Source organism: Pongo abelii, chromosome 6 (genome assembly GCF_028885655.2).
Source record: "Pongo abelii isolate AG06213 chromosome 6, NHGRI_mPonAbe1-v2.0_pri, whole genome shotgun sequence".
NCBI lineage: Eukaryota > Metazoa > Chordata > Mammalia > Primates > Hominidae > Pongo > Pongo abelii.
This window is the reverse complement of record NC_071991.2, coordinates 10,884,843-10,902,725: the sequence shown is the minus strand read 5'-3', so window position 1 is coordinate 10,902,725 and position 17,883 is coordinate 10,884,843. Positions and strand designations below refer to the sequence as shown.

Below are 17,883 nucleotides of genomic sequence, written 5' to 3'. Positions count from 1 at the left end.
GAATGGCATGAACCTGGGAGGCAGAGCTTGCAGTGAGCTGAGATTGTGCCACTGCACTCCAGCCTGGACCACAGAGTGAGACTCCATCTCAAAAAAAACAAAAGTGCGTGAGAGGGCACAGACCAAAAGAAGGACTTCCCAGGCCGGGCACAGTGGCTCACACCTATAATCCCAGTACTTTCAGAGGCCGAGGCAGGCGGAGGATCACTGGAGGCCAGGAGTTCAAGACCAGCCCGGACAACATAGCAAGACCCCCATCTCTACAAAAAATAAATTAGCTGGGCGCAGTGGCTCACACCTGTAATTCCAGCACTCTGGGAGGCTGAGGTGGATGGATCACCTGAAGTTGGGAGTTTGAGACCATCCTGGCCAACATGGTGAAACCCTGTCTCTACTTAAAAAAATACATAATTAAGCTGGGCACGGTGGCCCGTGCCTGTAATCCCAGCACTTTGGGAGGCTGAGGCAGGCAGATCACGAGGTGAGGAGTTCAAGACCAGCCAGGCCAAAATGGTGAAACCGCATCTCTACTAAAAAATACAAAAATTAGCTGGGCGTGGTGGCGGGCGCCTGTAATCCCAGCTACTTGGGAGGCTGAGGCAGGAGAATTGCTTGAACTCGGGAGGGGGAGGTTGCAGTGAGCTGAGATCGCGCCATCGCACTCCAGCCTGGGCAGCAAGAACGAAACTCCAACTCAAAAAAATAAATAAGCCGGGCTCAGTGGCTCACGCCTGTAATCCTAGCACTTTGGGAGGCTGAGGCAGGCAGGCAGGCAGATCACTTGAGGTTAGGAGTTTCAGACTAGCCTGGCCAACATGGTGAAACCCTGTCTCTACTAAAAATATAAAAATTAGCCAGCTGTGGTGGCACAGGCCTGTAATCCCAGCTACTCGGGAGGCTGAGGCAGGAGAATTGCTTGAACCTAGGAGACGGAGGCTGCAGTGAGCCAAGATCATGCCACGGTACTCCAGCCTGGGTGACAGAGCAAGACTTCGTCTCAAAACAAAAAAAGCTTTCCCACGCTACCCACAGAAGGCTCCATCTGGCGTTGTTCTGGATTCCTGTTGTAACTTAAAGAGAAACTTTCACAACATCCGGAGCCCTTGATGTCCTGCAAATGAAGGAGGAAGATGTCCTTAATTTCCTTGCAGCAGGAAACCAATTAGCTGGCACCAATCTTGACTTACAGATGGAACAGTACATGTATAAAAGGAAAAGTGATGGCATCTACATCCTAAATCTGAAGAGGACCTGGGAGAAGCTTCTGCTGGCAGCTCGTGGCATTGTTGCCATTGAAAACCACGCTGATGTCAGTGTCATACCCTCCAGAAATACTGGCCAGAGGGCTGTGCTGAAGTTTGCTGCTGCCACTGGAGCCACTCTAATCGCTGGCCGCATCGCTCCTGGAAACTTCACTAGCCAGATCCAGGCAGCCTTCCGGGAGTCACGGCTTCTTGTGTTTACTGACCCCAAGGCTGATCAGCAGCCTCTCACAGAGGCATCTTATGTTAACCTACCTACCTTGCGCTGTGTCACACAGATTCTCCTCTGCGCCATGTGGACATTGCCATCCCAAGCAACAACAAGAGAGCTCACTCAGTGGGGTTGATGTGGTGGATGCTGGCTCGGGAAGTTCTGCGCATGCGTGGCACCATTTCCTGTGAACACCCGTGGGAGGTCATGCCTGAGCTCTACTTCTACAGAGATCCTGAAGACATTGAAAAAGAAGAGCAGGCTGCTGCTGAAAAGGCTGTGACAAGGAGGAATTTCAGGGTGAATGGACTGCTCCAGCTCCTGAGTTCACTGCTACTCAACCTGAGGTTGCAGACTGGTCTGAAGGCGTGCAGGAGCCCTCTGTGCCTATCCAGCAGTTCCCTACTGAAGACTGGAGCACTCAGCTTGCCATGGAAGACTGGTCTGCAGCTCCCACCGCTCAGGCCACTGGATGGTTATGAGCAACCACTGAATGGTCTTAAGCTGTTTTTGCACGAGCTCTTTTTTTTTCTTTTTTTTTTTTTTTTGAGACAGTCTCGCTCTGTCACCCAGGCTGGAGTGCAGTGCTGCAATCTTGGCTCACTGCAGCCACCACCTACCAGGTTCAAGCCGATTCTCCTGCCTCAGCCTCCCAAGTAGCTGGGATTACAGGCGCGTGCCACCACACCCGGCTGATTTTTGTATTTTTAGTAGGGGGTTTCACCACGTTGGCCAGGCTGGTCTCGAACTCCTGACCTCAGGTGATCCACCCACCTCAGCATCCCAAAGTGCTGGGATTACAGGTGTGAGCCACTGCGCCCGGCCCTTGCACAGGCTTTTAAGCAACATGGAAATAAAGTTGATGGAAAATAAACATCAGTTTCTAAATAAATAATAAATAAATAAAAATAAATTAACTGGGCATGGTGGTGCATGCCTGTAGTCCCAGCTACTCAAGAGGCTCAGGTGGGAGGATCACTTGAGCCCAGGAGTTGGAGGCTGCAGTGAGCTATGACTGAGCCACTGCACTCCAGCCTGGGTGACAGGGTGAGACCTTGACTCAAAACATATATATAGGCCGGGTGCGGTGGCTCACGCCTGTAATCCCAGCACTTTGGGAGGCCGAGGCAGGTGGATCACGAGGAGATCGAGACCATCTTGGCTAACACAGTGAAACCCTGTCTCTACTAAAAATATGAAAAATTAGCTGGACATTGTAGCAGGCGCATGTAGTCCCAGCTACTCTGGAGGCTGAGGCAGGAGAATGGCGTGAACCCGGGAGGCAGAGCTTGCAGTGAGCCAAGATTGCACCACTGCACTCCAGCCTGGGCCACAGAGCGAGACTCCGTCTGGAAAAAAAAATCTATCTATGTATCTATCTATCTATCTATCTATCTATCTATCTATCTATCTATACACACACACATCAAACAGGCTTGTTCACCTCTCCTAAGATATCTCTTGCCTCCAACAGCTCACCATCCACATCTAGAATCCTCTTTTTAAAAAATTTATTTATGTTTATTTTTATTTTATTTTATTTTATTTTTGAGACAGAGTCTCGCTCTGTCGCCCAGGCTGGAGTGCAGTGGCGCAATCTCGGCTCACAGCAAGCTCTGCCTCCTGGGTTCACGCCATTCTCCTGCCTCAGCCTCCCGAGTAGCTGGGACTACAGACGCCCGCCACCACGCCCGGCTAATTTTTTTTTTTTTTTTTTTTGTATTTTTAGTAGAGAGGGGGTTTCACCGTGTTAGCCAGGATGGTCTCGGTCTCCTGACCTCGTCGTGATCCTCCTGCCTCGGCCTCCCAAAGTGCTGGGATTACAGGCGTGAGCTACTGCGCCCGGCCTATTTTTTATTTTTATATTTATTTATGTTTGAGATGGAGTTTTGCTCTTGTTGCTCAGGCTGGAGTGCGATGGCATGATCTCGGCTCACCGCAACCTCCGCCTCCCGGGTTCAAGTGATTCTCCTGCCTCAGCCTCCTGAGTAGCTAGGATTACAGGCATACGCCACCACACCCGGCTAATTTTGTATTTTTAGTAGAGAAGAGGTTTCTCCATGTTGGTCAGGCTGGTCTCAAACTCCTGACCTCAAGTGATCCACCCGCCTCAGCCTCCCAAAATGCCGGGATTACAGGTGTGAACCACCATGCCCGGCCTTTTTATTTATTTATTTTTTGAGACAGAGTCTTACTCTCTCACCCAGGCTAGAGTGCAGTGGTGCAATCTCAGCAAACTGCAACCTCCACCTCCCGGGCTCAAGCGATTCTCCTGCCTCAGCCTCCTGAGTAGCTGAGACTACAGGCGCCTGCCACCATGCCCAGCTAATTTTAGTATTTTTAGTAGAGACGGGGTTTCACCATGTTGGTCAGGCTGGTCTCGAACTCCTGACCTCAAGTGATCAACCCGCCTCGGTTTCCCAAAGTGCTGGGATTACCAGTGTGAGCCACCGCACCTAGCCTTATCTTTATTTTTTTGAGATGGGGGAGGTCTCACTATGTTGACCAGGCTGGTCTCGAACACCTGGCCTCAAGCGATCCTCCCATCTAGGCCTCCCAAAGTGGTGGAATTACAGGCGTGAGCCACCACACCTGTCCTGGAATCCCTTTTCTTCCTCCTGTCTAGTCTTCAGGGAAAACCTCCTTTAAGGAGCCTTCCTTCCTGCTAGGTGGGGCTGATCACCTGGTTGGTTCCCTTTCCATGGGATTGAGCACCGTTCTGGCCAGACTTTAGAATCCATCTCGCCCTGGGCCTCACTACTCTTGTCCCATGTCCTGTGGATGGCGGCAAGCCGAGTAGGGACAGGAGAAAACACCTCTTGGCAAGCGTCCTCCCACAGAGGCCTACGCTGCTCTTGCAGGTCCTGGGCCTCAGGGACCAGCCCTGATGACTGGCAGGTTTTTGGGCTGTTTTGATTCATGCGGGAGCCCTGCCCTTTGTAGGACACACCATTCAGACCACCTCTTTCCTTCCCAGAGGGTCCTGGTTTCTGTGTTTTGTTTTTTTGGTTGTTGTTTTGTTTTGGGGGGGGGGTTATTTTGCTTTGTTTTTGTTTTTTGAGACAGCCTCTGTTGCCCAGGCTGGAGTGCAGTGGTACAATCATGGCTCCCTACAGTCTCAACCTCCTGGGCTCAAGCAATCCTCCCGCCTCAGCCTCCCAAGTAGCTGAGACTATAGGCATGTGCCACCACACACGACTAATGTTTTTTGATTTTTTTTTTTTTTTTGGTAGAGATAGGGTCTTGCTTTGTTGCCCCGGCTGGTTGAACTCCTGGGCTCAAGTTATCCTTGGCTTCCCAAAGTGTGCAGGGATTACAGGCCTGAGTTGCCACAACTGACCAGCCCCCGACCTCTGCAGAGTTCAAACACCTCCCCCAGGTGCCGGGCCACACCCCTGGTCATCTCTGTTGGTCCCATTGGTCATAGCCTTGCGAGCCCAGGTAGTGATTCCTTCCCTGGGAGCATGGGGCTCCAGTGTGCAGAGCAGCAAAGGGGGCGGAAATGGGGGCGGGACCAAGGTCAAGGGTCAGGGCTAGCATGTTGAGCCAAAAGGAGATGTGCTTAAGAAATGGGGATGGCCCCTGTGTGTTGTTCCTCTAGAATATGGTGGCCTCCTCCAGCCTCCTCCAAAGGGGTCTCCAAGTGTTTGCTGTCCCGCAATGGGTCTTCTCCTTCTTAGGGCTTGGTGAGGTCCCAAGGCCTGGGGATCTGGGCAGGGCCCCAGCAGCTGGTGATCTGTTTCCCTTTACCCCAAGGGAGGAGGTGTAGGGAGGGAGTTTGGGAAGCAGGTAGAATGGAAGGGGGCAGAGGGAAGACTTGGGCTTAAACACCTGTACTGTGAGCTCCCCCTGCCCCATCTTCCAGCCCAGGTGCACCTGGCAGCCTGGCTCTTGCATTCCTCGGCTAGGCTTGGATGCTGGCGGTCCTCTACCTGGTCTGGCTCTATTGGGATAGAAACACACCTAGGGCTGGAGGCCGCAGATCTGCCTGGGTTTGCAACTGGGCAGTTTGGAGACATTTCTGTGACTGCTTCCCCCTCTCGGTGAGGACCTGGGCCGTGGGGTGCTGGGTGCGGTTGGGGCTTCAGAATAGACTCTTGGGACCACCATCTCCCAAAGCACAATCTCACTGTTGGGGTGGGGTGCGCCCGTCTGCTCCCCAGCTAGTTAAAACTGCAGAGTTGGACCCCTCCTGGAACTACCTCTTTGACTTCCACCCTCACGGGGTCCTCACGTGGGAGCCTTCACCAACTTCTGCGCAGAGCCCACGGGCTGCTCCTGCCTCTTCCCGGAGCTCCCGCCACACCTGCTCATGCTGCCTTGTTGGTTCCATCTCCTCTTCTTCCGGGACTACATCATGTCAGGTGGTGAGAAGAGGGGGACCTTGCTGCTTTCTCCCGCCCCACCATCCTCCTCCCAGCGGGCTCTGGGGCCCAGCTCTCCTTTCCCCATGTCCTCTCCACTCTTCTTTCCAAGTCCCAGGCTTTGGCTGGGTGCGGTGGTTCACACCTGTAATCCCAGCACTTTGGGAGGCACAGGCGAGAGGATCGCTTAAGGCCAGGAGTTCAAGACCAGCCTGGGCAACACAGTAAAACCCCATCTCTACACAACAAAAAACAAAAACAAAAATTTAGCCAGGTGTGGTGGTACACACCTGTGGTCCCAGCTACTGGGAGGCTTGAGGTGGGAGGATCACTTGAGTCCTGAAGGTCAAGGATGCAGTGAACCAAGATCAGGCCACTGTACTCCAGCCTGGGCAACAGAGCAAGACTCCGTCCCTAAATAAATAAGTAAATAAGACCCAGGCGTTGGGTCCCCCAGCTTCTGCCCTCCCCCCAGGTTTGGTCTCCTTTGTCAAGGCCCCGCTGCCTCAGGGGTGGCCAGGTGGCCGTCCTGGCCGTGGGAGGGCCCCTGGAGGCGCTGGAGGCAAAACCCGGACAACTGAGCTTGCAGATTCACAATCAGAAGAGATTCGTTAAGTCAGCTCTGGAACTCGGGTGAGGACCCGAGCGTGACCCGGTGGGGACGCCAGGGCTGCCGGGCTGGGGAGGAGGAGAGTGGCGCCACCCGCGGACCCCGGGGCCAGGAGTCCGCCGCGCTCTGCTCTCCTGCGGCCTCCCTAGTGCCTGTCTTCTCCAGAGAGAATGAGCTCTTCCAGCAGTTCCCGAACCCCCCGAGCTCGTGGGTGCAGAGGGCGCAGGAGGCTCTGCATCCGCTGCTAAGCGTGGCCCTGCCGCTGTTCCTGGGCCGCCGGGGCCTCCCGCTGCCCTTCCGCGCGCCCATCCGCACCGTCGGTGAGCCCCGGCCTCCGCCCAGCGATCCTGGCCCAGGGCCCGCTCCCTCCCGGTCCCGGGTTGGGGCCTCGCCACCCAGACTGGCCTTTGGCCACCGCGCCAGCCCTGAACTCTGTTCCCGCCTATCCCCACGGGCTGAAGGGAGGGAAGGAGGAAGAGAGGAGGAGAACCGGGGATCCCATTCCGGATCGCCTCCCGTCCCGCCCGCAGTGGAGGCGGCGATTCTGGTGCAGCAGAGCCCCCCGCCCAGTCCGGCCCAGGTGGACAAGCTGCAAGCGCGCTACGTGGGGCGACTCACGCAGCTCTTCGAGGAGCACAAGGCGCGCTATGGTGTCCCCGCCGACAGACACCTGGTCCTCACCTAGGCGCGCCCCAACCCCTGGCCTCGCCTGTCCGCTGGGTGACCGCAGGTGGGGAAGTGAAATTAAAGACTGGCGGCCAGGCGCGGTGGCTCACGCCTGTGATCCCAGCACTCTGGGAGGCTGAGGCGGGTGGATCACTTGAGGTCAGGAGTTCGAGACCAGCCTGGCCATCATGGTGAAACCCCGTCTCTATTAAAAATCCAAAAAAAAAAAAAAAAAAAAAAAAAATTAGCCAGACGTGGTGGCGCGCCTGTAATCCTAGCTACTCGGGAGGCTGAGGCAGGAGAATCGTTTGAACCCAGGAGGCGGAGGTTGCAGTGAGCTGAGATCGTGCCACTGCACTCCAGCCTGGGTGACTGAGTGAGACAACGTCTGAAAAAAAAATAAAAAGAAAAGAAAAGAATAAAGTAAAGAAAAGAAAAAGAAAAAAATTAAAGGTGGGAAACAGACCTGCAGCCTGTGTGTGTTTGTGCAGGGCAGGGGAGGTCCAGGCAGGGGTGGTGACCTTGACATTCCTGGAGATGCCCGGACCAGGCCCTGCCCCCCTGACTGGAGGTCAAATAGTCTCAGCAGGGCTCCTGGCCCCTTCCAGCACTTGGGACCCAGTGGGTGGGGCTAGCCAGATCACTCTTGTCCACTCCAACATCAATTCCTGAGGGTGTCACCTCTCCCTTGCACACCGCTTACGCCTCCCAGCCCCACCCAGCAGCCAGCCCAGGCTGGTGACTGACAGGAAGTTCAAAGATCAGGCTGAGAAAAAACCCAGAGACATCTGGGGCTCTGGATCCAAAGATCTCCCCACTCACACACCTAGGGACACACGCTACTCTGGGAGGTGATTTGCAACTTAGCCAGGCCCCCAAGGCTGGGCTCCTGTAGGGAGAAAGTCTGCCCAGGTCCGCATCCAAACCTTCATTGTTTGTCTTCCGGGTTCTGGGATCCTGCTGGAAGAGGGGAGCTTCTGCAATGGGAGTTGCCACAGCCCCGCCACCCCCAACCACTTCCAAAACCCTGCAGAAGCAGCATCTAGAAGCAGTGGGCGCCTACCAATATGTGCTCACTTTCCTCTTCATGGGTGAGAGCGGGGGAGGCGTGGGTGCCTGGGGTCTGTCATGGGAGTAGGGTTTGGAGGGAGAGTGGCTGGGCTGCTGGCTTGCATGACTGAGGACAGTGACCAGGTGACTGGTCTGGGAGAGGGCCAGAGGAGATAGCTGGTTGTTCTGAAGGGGAGGAAGGGAAGGGAGCAGCTGGAGGGAATGATGGAGTTTCAGAAGTCAACTCTTTTCTTTCTCTCCCTTCCCCCAGGCCCTTTCTTCTCCCTTCTTGTCTTTGTCCTCCTCTTCACGTCACTCTGGCCCTTCTCTGTTTTTTACTTGGTGTGGCTCTATGTGGACTGGGACACACCCAACCAAGGTGAGCTCCGGACGGGGACCCAGGTAGCCAGAGATGGTGGGGACATGGGGGGTGAGGGGAGGTGACTCCAGGGGTTCGTCCACCAGTATCTCATTGTCCGCAGGTGGAAGGCGTTCGGAGTGGATAAGGAACCGGGCAATTTGGAGACAACTAAGGGATTATTATCCTGTCAAGGTGATGGGTCACCCTGCAGAAACACTGCTTCCTACCTCTCCCCATCTCCCTCCCACACCTAGGAGCCCTTCCCTGTGTTGGAGCCTGAGCTCCCTGCGCCTAAGCTCAGGCAGTGGGACAGGACATGGATTTTTTTTTTTTTTTTTTTAGACTGAGTCTCCTGTCACTGAGGCTGGAGTGTAGTGGTGTAATCTCAGCTCATTGCAACCTCCGCCTCCTAGGTTCAAACTATTCTCATGCCTCAGCCTCCCTAGTAGCTGGGATTATAGGCGCCTGCCACCATGCCCAGCTAATTTTTGTAGTTTTAGTAGAGACAGGGTTTCAACATGTTGGCCAGGCTGGTCTCAAACTCCTGGCCTCAAGTGATCCAGCCGCCTCGGCCTCCCAAAGTGCTGGAATTACAGCCATGAGCCACCGCGCCCGGCCTGGGAGTGGATGATGTTCAAGAGTGGGCCCTTGGTGGGGCACCGTGGCTCATGCCTGTAATCCAAGCACTTTGGGAGGCCGAGGTGGGAGGATCGCTTGAGCCCAGGAGTTGGAGGCTGCAGTGAGCCATGATTGTACCACTGTACTCCAGCCTGAGCAACAGAGTGAGATCCTGTCTCTAAAAAAAAAAAAAAAAGGGCAGTTGTGGTGGCTCAAGCCTTTAATCCTAGCACTTTGGGAGGCTGAGGTGGGTGGATCACCTGAGGTCAGGAGTTCAAGACCAGCCTGACCAACATGGAGAAACCCCATCTCTACTAAAAATACAAAACAAATTAGCCAGACATGGTGGCACACGTCTGTAATCCCAGCTACTCTGGAGGCCGAGGCAGGAGAATTGCTTGAACCTGGGAGGCAGAGGTTGTAGTGAGCTGAGATGACACCATTGCACTCCAGTCTGGGCAACAGGAGCAAAACTCTGCCTCAAAAAAAAAAAAGAGAGAGTGGGTGAGGTGGCTCACGCCTGTAATCCCAGCACTGTGGGAGGCCAAGGCGGGCAGATCACGAGGTCAGGAGTTCAAGACCAACCTGGCCAATATGGTGAAACCGCGTCTCTACTAAAAATACAAAAATTAGCTGGGCATAGTTTCGCATGCCTGTAATCCCAGCTACTCGGGAGGCTGAGGCCGGAGAATAGCTTGAGCCGGGACCGAGAGGTGGAGGTTGCAGTGAGCCGAGATCGTGCCGCTGCACTTCAGCTTGGGATACAGCGCAAGACTCTGTCTCAAAAAAAAAAACAAAAACAAAAACAAAAAAAACAAAAAACAAACAAACAAAAACCTGGGCCCTTGACCCTATCCTAAGAACCTTTAACTCGGAACTCTGTTGGGGTGGCCCTTGACCCTATCCTAAGAACCTTTAACTCGGAACTCTGTTGGGGTGGAGGGCCCCTCTTTTCAGCCGGTATCTTGCCTTCCATCCTCCCTTCATCCTGCTCAACACCCCGAAGCTGGTGAAAACGGCGGAGCTGCCGCCGGATCGGAACTACGTGCTGGGCGCCCACCCTCATGGGATCATGTGTACAGGCTTCCTCTGTAATTTCTCCACCGAGAGCAATGGCTTCTCCCAGCTCTTCCCGGGGCTCCGGCCCTGGTTAGCCGTGCTGGCTGGCCTCTTCTACCTTCCAGTCTATCGCGACTTCATCATGTCCTTTGGTGAGCCGAGTGCGAGGAGACTCCTGACCAGATGTTCCCCAGCCCCTCTGGGACCCCCCCCCCCCCCATAATAAGTCCTCCACCCAGGACAGGGGCCAGCCTGAGCATTGGCCAGACTTGCAGTGAGCGTTTGGGTAGGCTCCCTGCCTTGGAGATGGGGGTAGGGGGCTTGGAACTAAAGGCTGCGTGAGGGGCGGGGGTGCCGTGGAGGCAGATGGGAACTACTTTCCACCTCCTCCTGCCCACAGGACTCTGTCCGGTGAGCCGCCAGAGCCTGGACTTCATCCTGTCCCAGCCCCAGCTCGGGCAGGCCGTGGTCATCATGGTGGGGGGTGCGCACGAGGCCCTGTATTCAGTCCCCGGGGAGCACTGCCTCACGCTCCAGAAGCGCAAAGGCTTCGTGCGCCTGGCGCTGAGGCACGGGTGAGTGCGCGTGCAGGCCCCACCTGTCAGTTCTCTGCTGGTTTATGCCCTCTCTCAGTCCCCAGACATCCCCCCCTGCAGGGGGGATCTGGGTGCCCAGAGACCAGCGCCGTGCCCTGCACCGAGGCCCACGTGGGCTCTCCAGGGCATGACTCGGTACCAAACATGGGGCCCGCTTACACCAGGCTCCCTCCCACCTCCGTGGAGACAGGACCATAATGCAAATAGCAGGGCCCTCGGTCTCAGAAGCCCTGGCTTCCCTCTCTGACCCCATCTCAAAGGCAAGCCCTTGCACTTGTTTCTTTTTTTGTTATTGTTGTTGAGACGGAGTCTCGCTCTGTCGCCCAGGCTGGAGTGCAATGGCGTGGTCTTGGCTCACTGCAACTTCCGCCTCCCGGGTTCAAATGATTTTCCTGCCTCAGCCTCCCGAGTAGTTGGGATTACAGGCGCCCACCACCACACCGGGCTAATTTTTGTATTTTTAGTAGAGACGGGGTTTCACCATTTTGGCCAGGCTGATCTCCAATTTCTGGCCTCAAGTGATCCGCCCACCTTGGCCTCCCAAAGTGCTGGGATTATAGGCGTGAGCCACCGTGCCCGGCCAGACTTGTTTCTTTACTTGTGAAGAGGGCTGATACCTACCTTGCCACAATGTTGTTATTGCAAAGACCGAATGAGAAAATGACTATGAGAAGGCCCACTACACAATTGTGTCTCAAGAAATGTGAGTCCCGGCTGGGCGTGGTGGTTCACACCTGCAATCCCAGTGCTTTGGGAGGCCAAGGCAGGAAGATCACTTGAAGCCAGGAGTTCAAGACCAGCCTGGGCAACATAGGGAGACCTCACCTCTACAAAAATAAAAAAAAAATTAGCCAGATGTGGTAGCGCACGCCGAAGTTTCACCTATTCGGGAGGCTGAGGTGGGAGGATGGCTTGAGACGAGGAGGTTGAGGCTGCAGTGAGCTATGATTGCACCACTGCCCTCCAGCCTGGGCAAGAGAGCAAGGCCTTGTCTTTTAGAAAAAATTTTAATTATGTATTTATTTTAAATTTTCTAATTTTTAATTTTTGGAGATGGAGTCTTGCTCTGTCGCCCAGGCTGGAGTGCAGTGGTGTGATCTCGGCTCACTGCAACCTCCACCTCCTGAGTTCAAGCAGTTCTCCTGTCTCAGCCTCCAAAGTACCTGGAACTACAGGTGCACATCACCACGTCTGGCTAATTTTTGTATTTTTAGTGGAGATGGGGTTTCACCATATTGGTCAGGGTGGTCTCGAACTCCTGACCTCAGGTGATCCACCCACCTCAGCCTCCCAAAGTATTGGGATTACAGGCATGAGCCACTGCACCCAGCCTATTTATTTTTTGAGACAGAGTCTCACTCTGTCACCCAGACTGAAGTGCAGTGGTGTGATCTTAGCTCACTGCAACCTCTGCCTCCCAGGTTCAAGCGATTCTTGTGCCTCAGCCTCTGTAGTAGCTGGAATTACAGGTACGCACCTCCACACCTGGCTAATTTTTATCTTTTTGCAGAGACGGGGGTTTCACCATGTTGGCCAGGCTGGTCTCCAACTCCTGACCTCAAACGATCCTCCCGCTGTGGCCTCCCAAAGTGCTGGGATTACAGGTGTGGTTAGCCACAAGACCTTCTCTCTAAAACAAAGAAAAAGAAAGAGAAAGAAATGTGAGTCCTGTCTTCTAGATCTTTCTTTGTAGCCATAGTCATGTGCCTTGAATGACCCTGGGAGGTAGCATCTGGACATGGTGGGAGGGACTTGTAGCCCCTGGGGGTGCCCATCTCAGAGCAGGCCAGCAGCCTGAGCCCCCTCTTCTCTCTTGCTCCTTCCCAGGGCGTCCCTGGTGCCCGTGTACTCCTTTGGGGAGAATGACATCTTTAGACTGAAGGCTTTTGCCACAGGCTCCTGGCAGCATTGGTGCCAGCTCACCTTCAAGAAGCTCATGGGCTTCTCTCCTTGCATCTTCTGGGGTCGCGGTCTCTTCTCAGCCACCTCCTGGGGTCTGCTGCCCTTTGCTGTGCCCATCACCACTGTGGGTGAGTGCCCACCTCCGGGGGGACGGCCACCAGCAGCTGCGTGGGCATCAGGGATCCTTCGCCCACCTATGTCTCCCTCTCCCTGCAGTGGGCCGCCCCATCCCTGTCCCCCAGTGCCTCCACCCCACCGAGGAGGATGTCAATCACTATCATGCCCTCTACATGACGGCCCTGGAGCAGCTCTTCGAGGAGCACAAGGAAAGCTGTGGGGTCCCCGCTTCCACCTGCCTCACCTTCATCTAGGCCTGGCCGCAGCCTTTCGCTGAGCCCCCCAGCCCAAGGCACTGAGACCTCCACCCACTGTGGACTCCATGCCTCCAATAAAAGGTAGTTCTGGGCCCAGCGCAATGCCTCACGCCTGTGATCCCAGCACTTTGGGAGGCCAAGGTGGGAGGATCGTTTTGAGCCCAGGAGTTGAAGACCAGCCTGGGCAACATAATGAGACTTCATTTCTACAAAAATTAAAAAATAATGTTGTTAATTAGCCGGGCATGGTGGCATGTGCCTGTAATCCCAGCTACTTGGGAGGCTGAGGCAGGAGACTAGCTTGAACCCAGGAGGCAGAGGTTGCAGCGAGCTGAGATCGCACCACAGTACTCCAGCCTGGACAACACAGCAAGACTCAATCTCAGAAAAAAAAAAAAAGATTGTTAAAGCTATAGTAGGCTGGGCGTGGTGGCTCATGCCCGTAATCCCAACACTTTGGGAAGCCGAGGCAGGTGGATCACCTGAGGTCATGAGTTCAAGACCAGCCTGGCCAAAATGGCAAAACCTCCTCGCTACTAAAAATACAAAAATTAGCTGGGCATGGTGGCTCATGCCTATGATCCCAGCTACTTGGGAGGCTGAGGCAGGAGAATCACTTGAACCCAGGAGGCAGAGGTTGCAGTGAGCCGAGATCACACCACTGCACTCCAGTCTGGGCAACAGAGCGAGATTCCATCTCAAAAAAAAAAAATGTTGTAAAAGCTATAATCGTTCTGGAAGTGAACATGGCCAGGCATGACCCACCCCCATCCTGATGTGCTACAAAGCTGCTGCCTTAGATTGGGTATCAGGACCCTGAACTGTCCTTCCAGTGAGAGTTCAGTCTGTGGCATGACCTTGGACAAGCCTCTTCCTTTTGCCTGTTTACTTCTTTGTCTGTAAATAAAGGCATCTGCTTAGCAAAAAGCTGTTGGGCATTGGGATGGAGTTGGGAGGGAGGATGCGTGGAGAGGCAGGCTTTGTAGAGTGAGCAGGATTTAGGTGGAGGTGAAGTTAGGGTAGATGGCGGAATTCCAAAAGCTAAAGGTAAGAGCAGTCAAGGGCACTTAACAGGACGGGGAAATGATACCATCCCCAGGGAAGGAAAGATAGAATTAAGAACACAGCTTATGGCCGGACGCTGTGGCTCACGCCTGTAATCCCAGCACTTTGGGAGGCCAAGGCAACTGAATCAAGAGGTCAAGAGATCAAGACCATCCTGGCCAACATGGTGAAACCCTGCCTCTACTAAAAATACAAAAATTAGCTGGGTGTGGTGGTGCTCTCCTGTAGACCCAGCTACTCAGGAGGCTGAGGCAGGAGAATTGCTTGAACCCGGGAAGCGGAGGTTGTGGTGAGCCAATATCGCACCGCTGCACTCCAGCCTGGGCAACAAGAGTGAAACTCCAGCTGAAAAAAAAAAGAAAGAAAAAAGAAAAACACTAGAAATTAGCCAGGTGTGATGGCTTATGATTGTCATCCCAGCTCCTTAGGAGGTAGAGGTGGGAGACTCTCTTGAGCCTAGGAAGTCAAGGCTGCAGTGAGCCGAGATCGTGCCACTGCACTCCAGCCTGGGTAACAAAGCGAGACCCGTCTCAAACAAACAAACAGACAAACAAAAAGAGCCCTGGGGTGGTCACAGCATCCTCTGACTTCGGTCAATCCTATTTGCTGGCTGGCTTTGTGTATCCAGGACTTCATCAAGAATAACTCATTGAAATGTAATTGGAATGTCCTATATTTGCTTCCACCATCCTATAAAATTTATTTGTGGGAAGAATTTTCCCTTTATTGGATGAAAATCTGGGCAGTCCCACGACTTCCCTGGGTGATTCTCAGATAATAAGAATTTCATTGTAATCTCAGATAATAAGATTCTCAGATAATAAGATTCTCATTTTAAGTTCGAACATAGAAATGTTTCGTTCAGGCCAGGCACAGTGGCTCACGCCTATAAGCCCAGCACTTTAGGAGGCCAAGGCAGGAGGATCACCTGAGACCAGGAGTTCAAGACCAGCCTGGCCAACATAGTGAAACCCCGTTTCTACCAAAAATACAAAAATTAGCCGGGCATAGTGACAGGTGTCTGTAATCCCAACTACTCTGGAGGTTGAGGCAGGAGAATCGCTTGAACCCGGAGGCAGATGTTGCAGTGAGCCGAGATTGCACCGCTGCACTCCAGCCTGGGCGACAGAGTGAGACTGTGTCAAAAAATAAAAATAAATAAAAATAAAAATAAATCAGCTCTGGGTTTGAGCAACCTCGGCCTGGATACCCTTGGAGTTCAGGCAGGCCTCGACGTAGCCACTTGTCCTTCCCTCTTTCCTGCCGTGGGAGCAGCCAATCAGTCACAATCCGGCCAATAGATTTCTCCAGTGGGCACATTTTCCAGACACTGGGGATGGGCCAGGTATGGTAGTATGCATCTGTCATCCCAGAGTTTGAGAAGCCAACGTGGGAGGATCGCTTGAGGCCAGGAGTTACAGGCTGAGCCAAGATTGCACCACAGCACCAGCCTGGGCAACAGAGCAAAACCCGTCTTTTATTTATTTTATTTTATTTATTTTACATTTTATTTTATTTTATTTATTTTATTTTATATTTTATTTTATTTTATTTTATTTTAATTTTGAGACAGAGTCTCGCTCTGTCGCCCCGGCTGGAGTGCAGTGGCGCGATCTCCGCTGACTGCAAGCTCCGCCTCCCGGGTTCACGCCATTCTCCTGGCTCAGCCTCCCAAGTAGCTGGGACTACAGGCGTCTGCCACCAGGCCTGGCTAATTTTTTGTATTTTTTTTTTTTAGTAGAAATGGGGTTTCACCGTGTTTGCCAGGATGGTCTCGATTTCCTGACCTCGTGATCCGCCCGCCTCGGCCTCCCAAAGTGCTGGGGTTACAGGCGTGAGCCACCAAGCCCGGCCCAAAATCCGTCTTTTAAAAAAGAGGAAGAAGGAACAGCGTTCGCAGCTTTATGAGCTCTTTCGGGGCTATTCTCTCCTGCCATCCTCCATGTGGATGGAGGATTCTACACAGAAGGCAAATCTGTCCCTCTCTTGCTTGAAGTCCTTGGGGGCTAGCCAGCCTCTGCCTACAGGCTGGGTCCAAGGTGCAGCCCCACCCAGGGCAGACGACCCAGAACTGCTTGTTCTTGCAAACCAGGCTGTGTTTCAGCCCTGGGCTTTACTCAGGCTGTCCCCTCACACCTGAGGGACCCAGCCCCTCTTATCTGGAAGGGGACTTTCAAGACTCAGTTTAGGTTCCATTTCCAAGACACCTTCCCCGACCTGCCAACCTGCCAGGCTGGTCCAGGGCCCTCCTCGCCATCCCCATAGCTCTGCTTAAAGATCTCTCACTACCTTCTCCAGCCTGGCCAACATGGTGAAAACCCATCTTTACTAAAAATACAAAAATTAGCTGGGCATGGTGACAGGTGCCCCGATCCCAGCTACTTGGGAGGCTGGGGCAGGAGAACCACTTGAACCCAGGAGGTGAAGTTTGCAGTGAGCAGAGATTGCGCCACTGCACTCCAGCCTGGATGACAGAGTGAGACTCCATCTCAAAAACAAAAAGATCTATCACGACCTTCTGTGTTTTTTTGTTTGTTCTGTTATTTTGTTGTTTTTTTTTTGACACAGGGTCTAGCTTTGTCACCCAGGCTGGAGTGCAGTGGTTCCACCATGTTGCCCAGGCTGGTCTCGAACTACTGGACTGGGACGATCCTCCCACCTTGGCCTCCCAAAGTGCTGGGATTACAGGTGTGAGCCACTGCACCTGGCCCTCTGTGTTGCTTTAAAACAGCAATTTATCCAAAAATTAAATAACTTGAGCATCAGTAAGAAAGGCAACTGCAGGCTGGGCGTGGTAGCTCACACCTGTAATCCCAGCACTTTGTGAGGCCAAGGCAGGCGGATCACGAGATCAAGAGATCGAGACCATCCTGGCCAAAATGGTGAAACCCTGTCTCTACTAAAAATACAAAAATCAGCTGGGCGTAGTTGTGTGCGCCTGTAGTCTCAGCTACTCGGAAGGCTGAGGCAAGAGAATCACTTGAACCCAGGAGGCGGAGGTTGCAGTGAGCCGAGATCGTGCCACTGCACTCCAGCCTGGTGACAGAATGAGACTCTGTCTGGAAAAAAAAAAAAAGGCAACTGCATTGGATTGAAACACATTAAAAATGTTTCAATCCATGGGTTCTTTTTTTTTTTTGAGACAGAGTCTGGCTTTGTTGCCCAGGCTGGAGTGCAGTGGCACAATCTCGGCTCACTGCAACCTCCGCCTCCTGGGTTCAAGCAATTCTCCTGCCTCAGCCTCCCGAGTAGCTGGGACTACAGGGATGTGCCACCACACCCAGATAATTTTGGTATTTTTTGTGGAGACGGGGTTTCACCATGATGGCCAGGCTGGTCTCGAATTCCTGGCCTCAAGCGATCCACCTGCCTTGGCCTCCCAAAGTGTTGGGATTACAAGAGTGAGCTACCGTGCCCGGCCAACAAGAGTGAAGAGGCTGACCAACATGGCGAAACCCTGTCTCTACTAAAAATACAAAATTAGCCGGGTGTGGTGGTGCATGCCTGTAATCCGAGCTACTCGGGAGGCTGAAGCAGGAGAATCACTTGAACCCGAGAGGCAGAAGTTGCGGTGAGCCGAGATTGTGCCATTGCGCTCCAGCCTGGACAACAAGAGCGAAACTCCGTCTCAAAAAAAAAATATCTATATATCTATATATCTATATATCTATATCTATATATATATATATATATATATATATATATATATATATATATCTCAAAGTTTTGGAATCTGGGACGTCCA

At 53.3% G+C, this 17,883-nt stretch overlaps 1 protein-coding gene and 1 pseudogene across 2 annotated transcripts; both read left to right on the top strand.

The window, feature by feature from the left end:
• Positions 1–5,387: 5,387 nt before the first annotated feature.
• LOC103891077 (putative diacylglycerol O-acyltransferase 2-like protein DGAT2L7P) lies at positions 5,388–7,225 on the top strand (annotated as a pseudogene).
• A 688-nt stretch (positions 7,226–7,913) lies between these two features.
• Positions 7,914–14,205, top strand: MOGAT3 (monoacylglycerol O-acyltransferase 3). 2 transcript variants are annotated; one of them, XM_024250229.2, is made up of 7 exons: positions 7,914–8,204; positions 8,435–8,542; positions 8,646–8,716; positions 10,149–10,353; positions 10,602–10,776; positions 12,625–12,827; positions 12,916–14,205. In XM_024250229.2, the coding sequence occupies exons 1-7, from the start codon at positions 8,096–8,098 to the stop codon at positions 13,068–13,070; spliced, it is 1,026 nt and encodes a 341-aa protein (XP_024105997.2). In that variant the 5' UTR covers positions 7,914–8,095; the 3' UTR covers positions 13,071–14,205. The 2 variants fall into 2 exon arrangements, with proteins under 2 accessions (XP_024105997.2, XP_024105998.2); XM_024250230.2 differs by lacking the exon at positions 12,625–12,827.
• Positions 14,206–17,883: the final 3,678 nt, after the last annotated feature.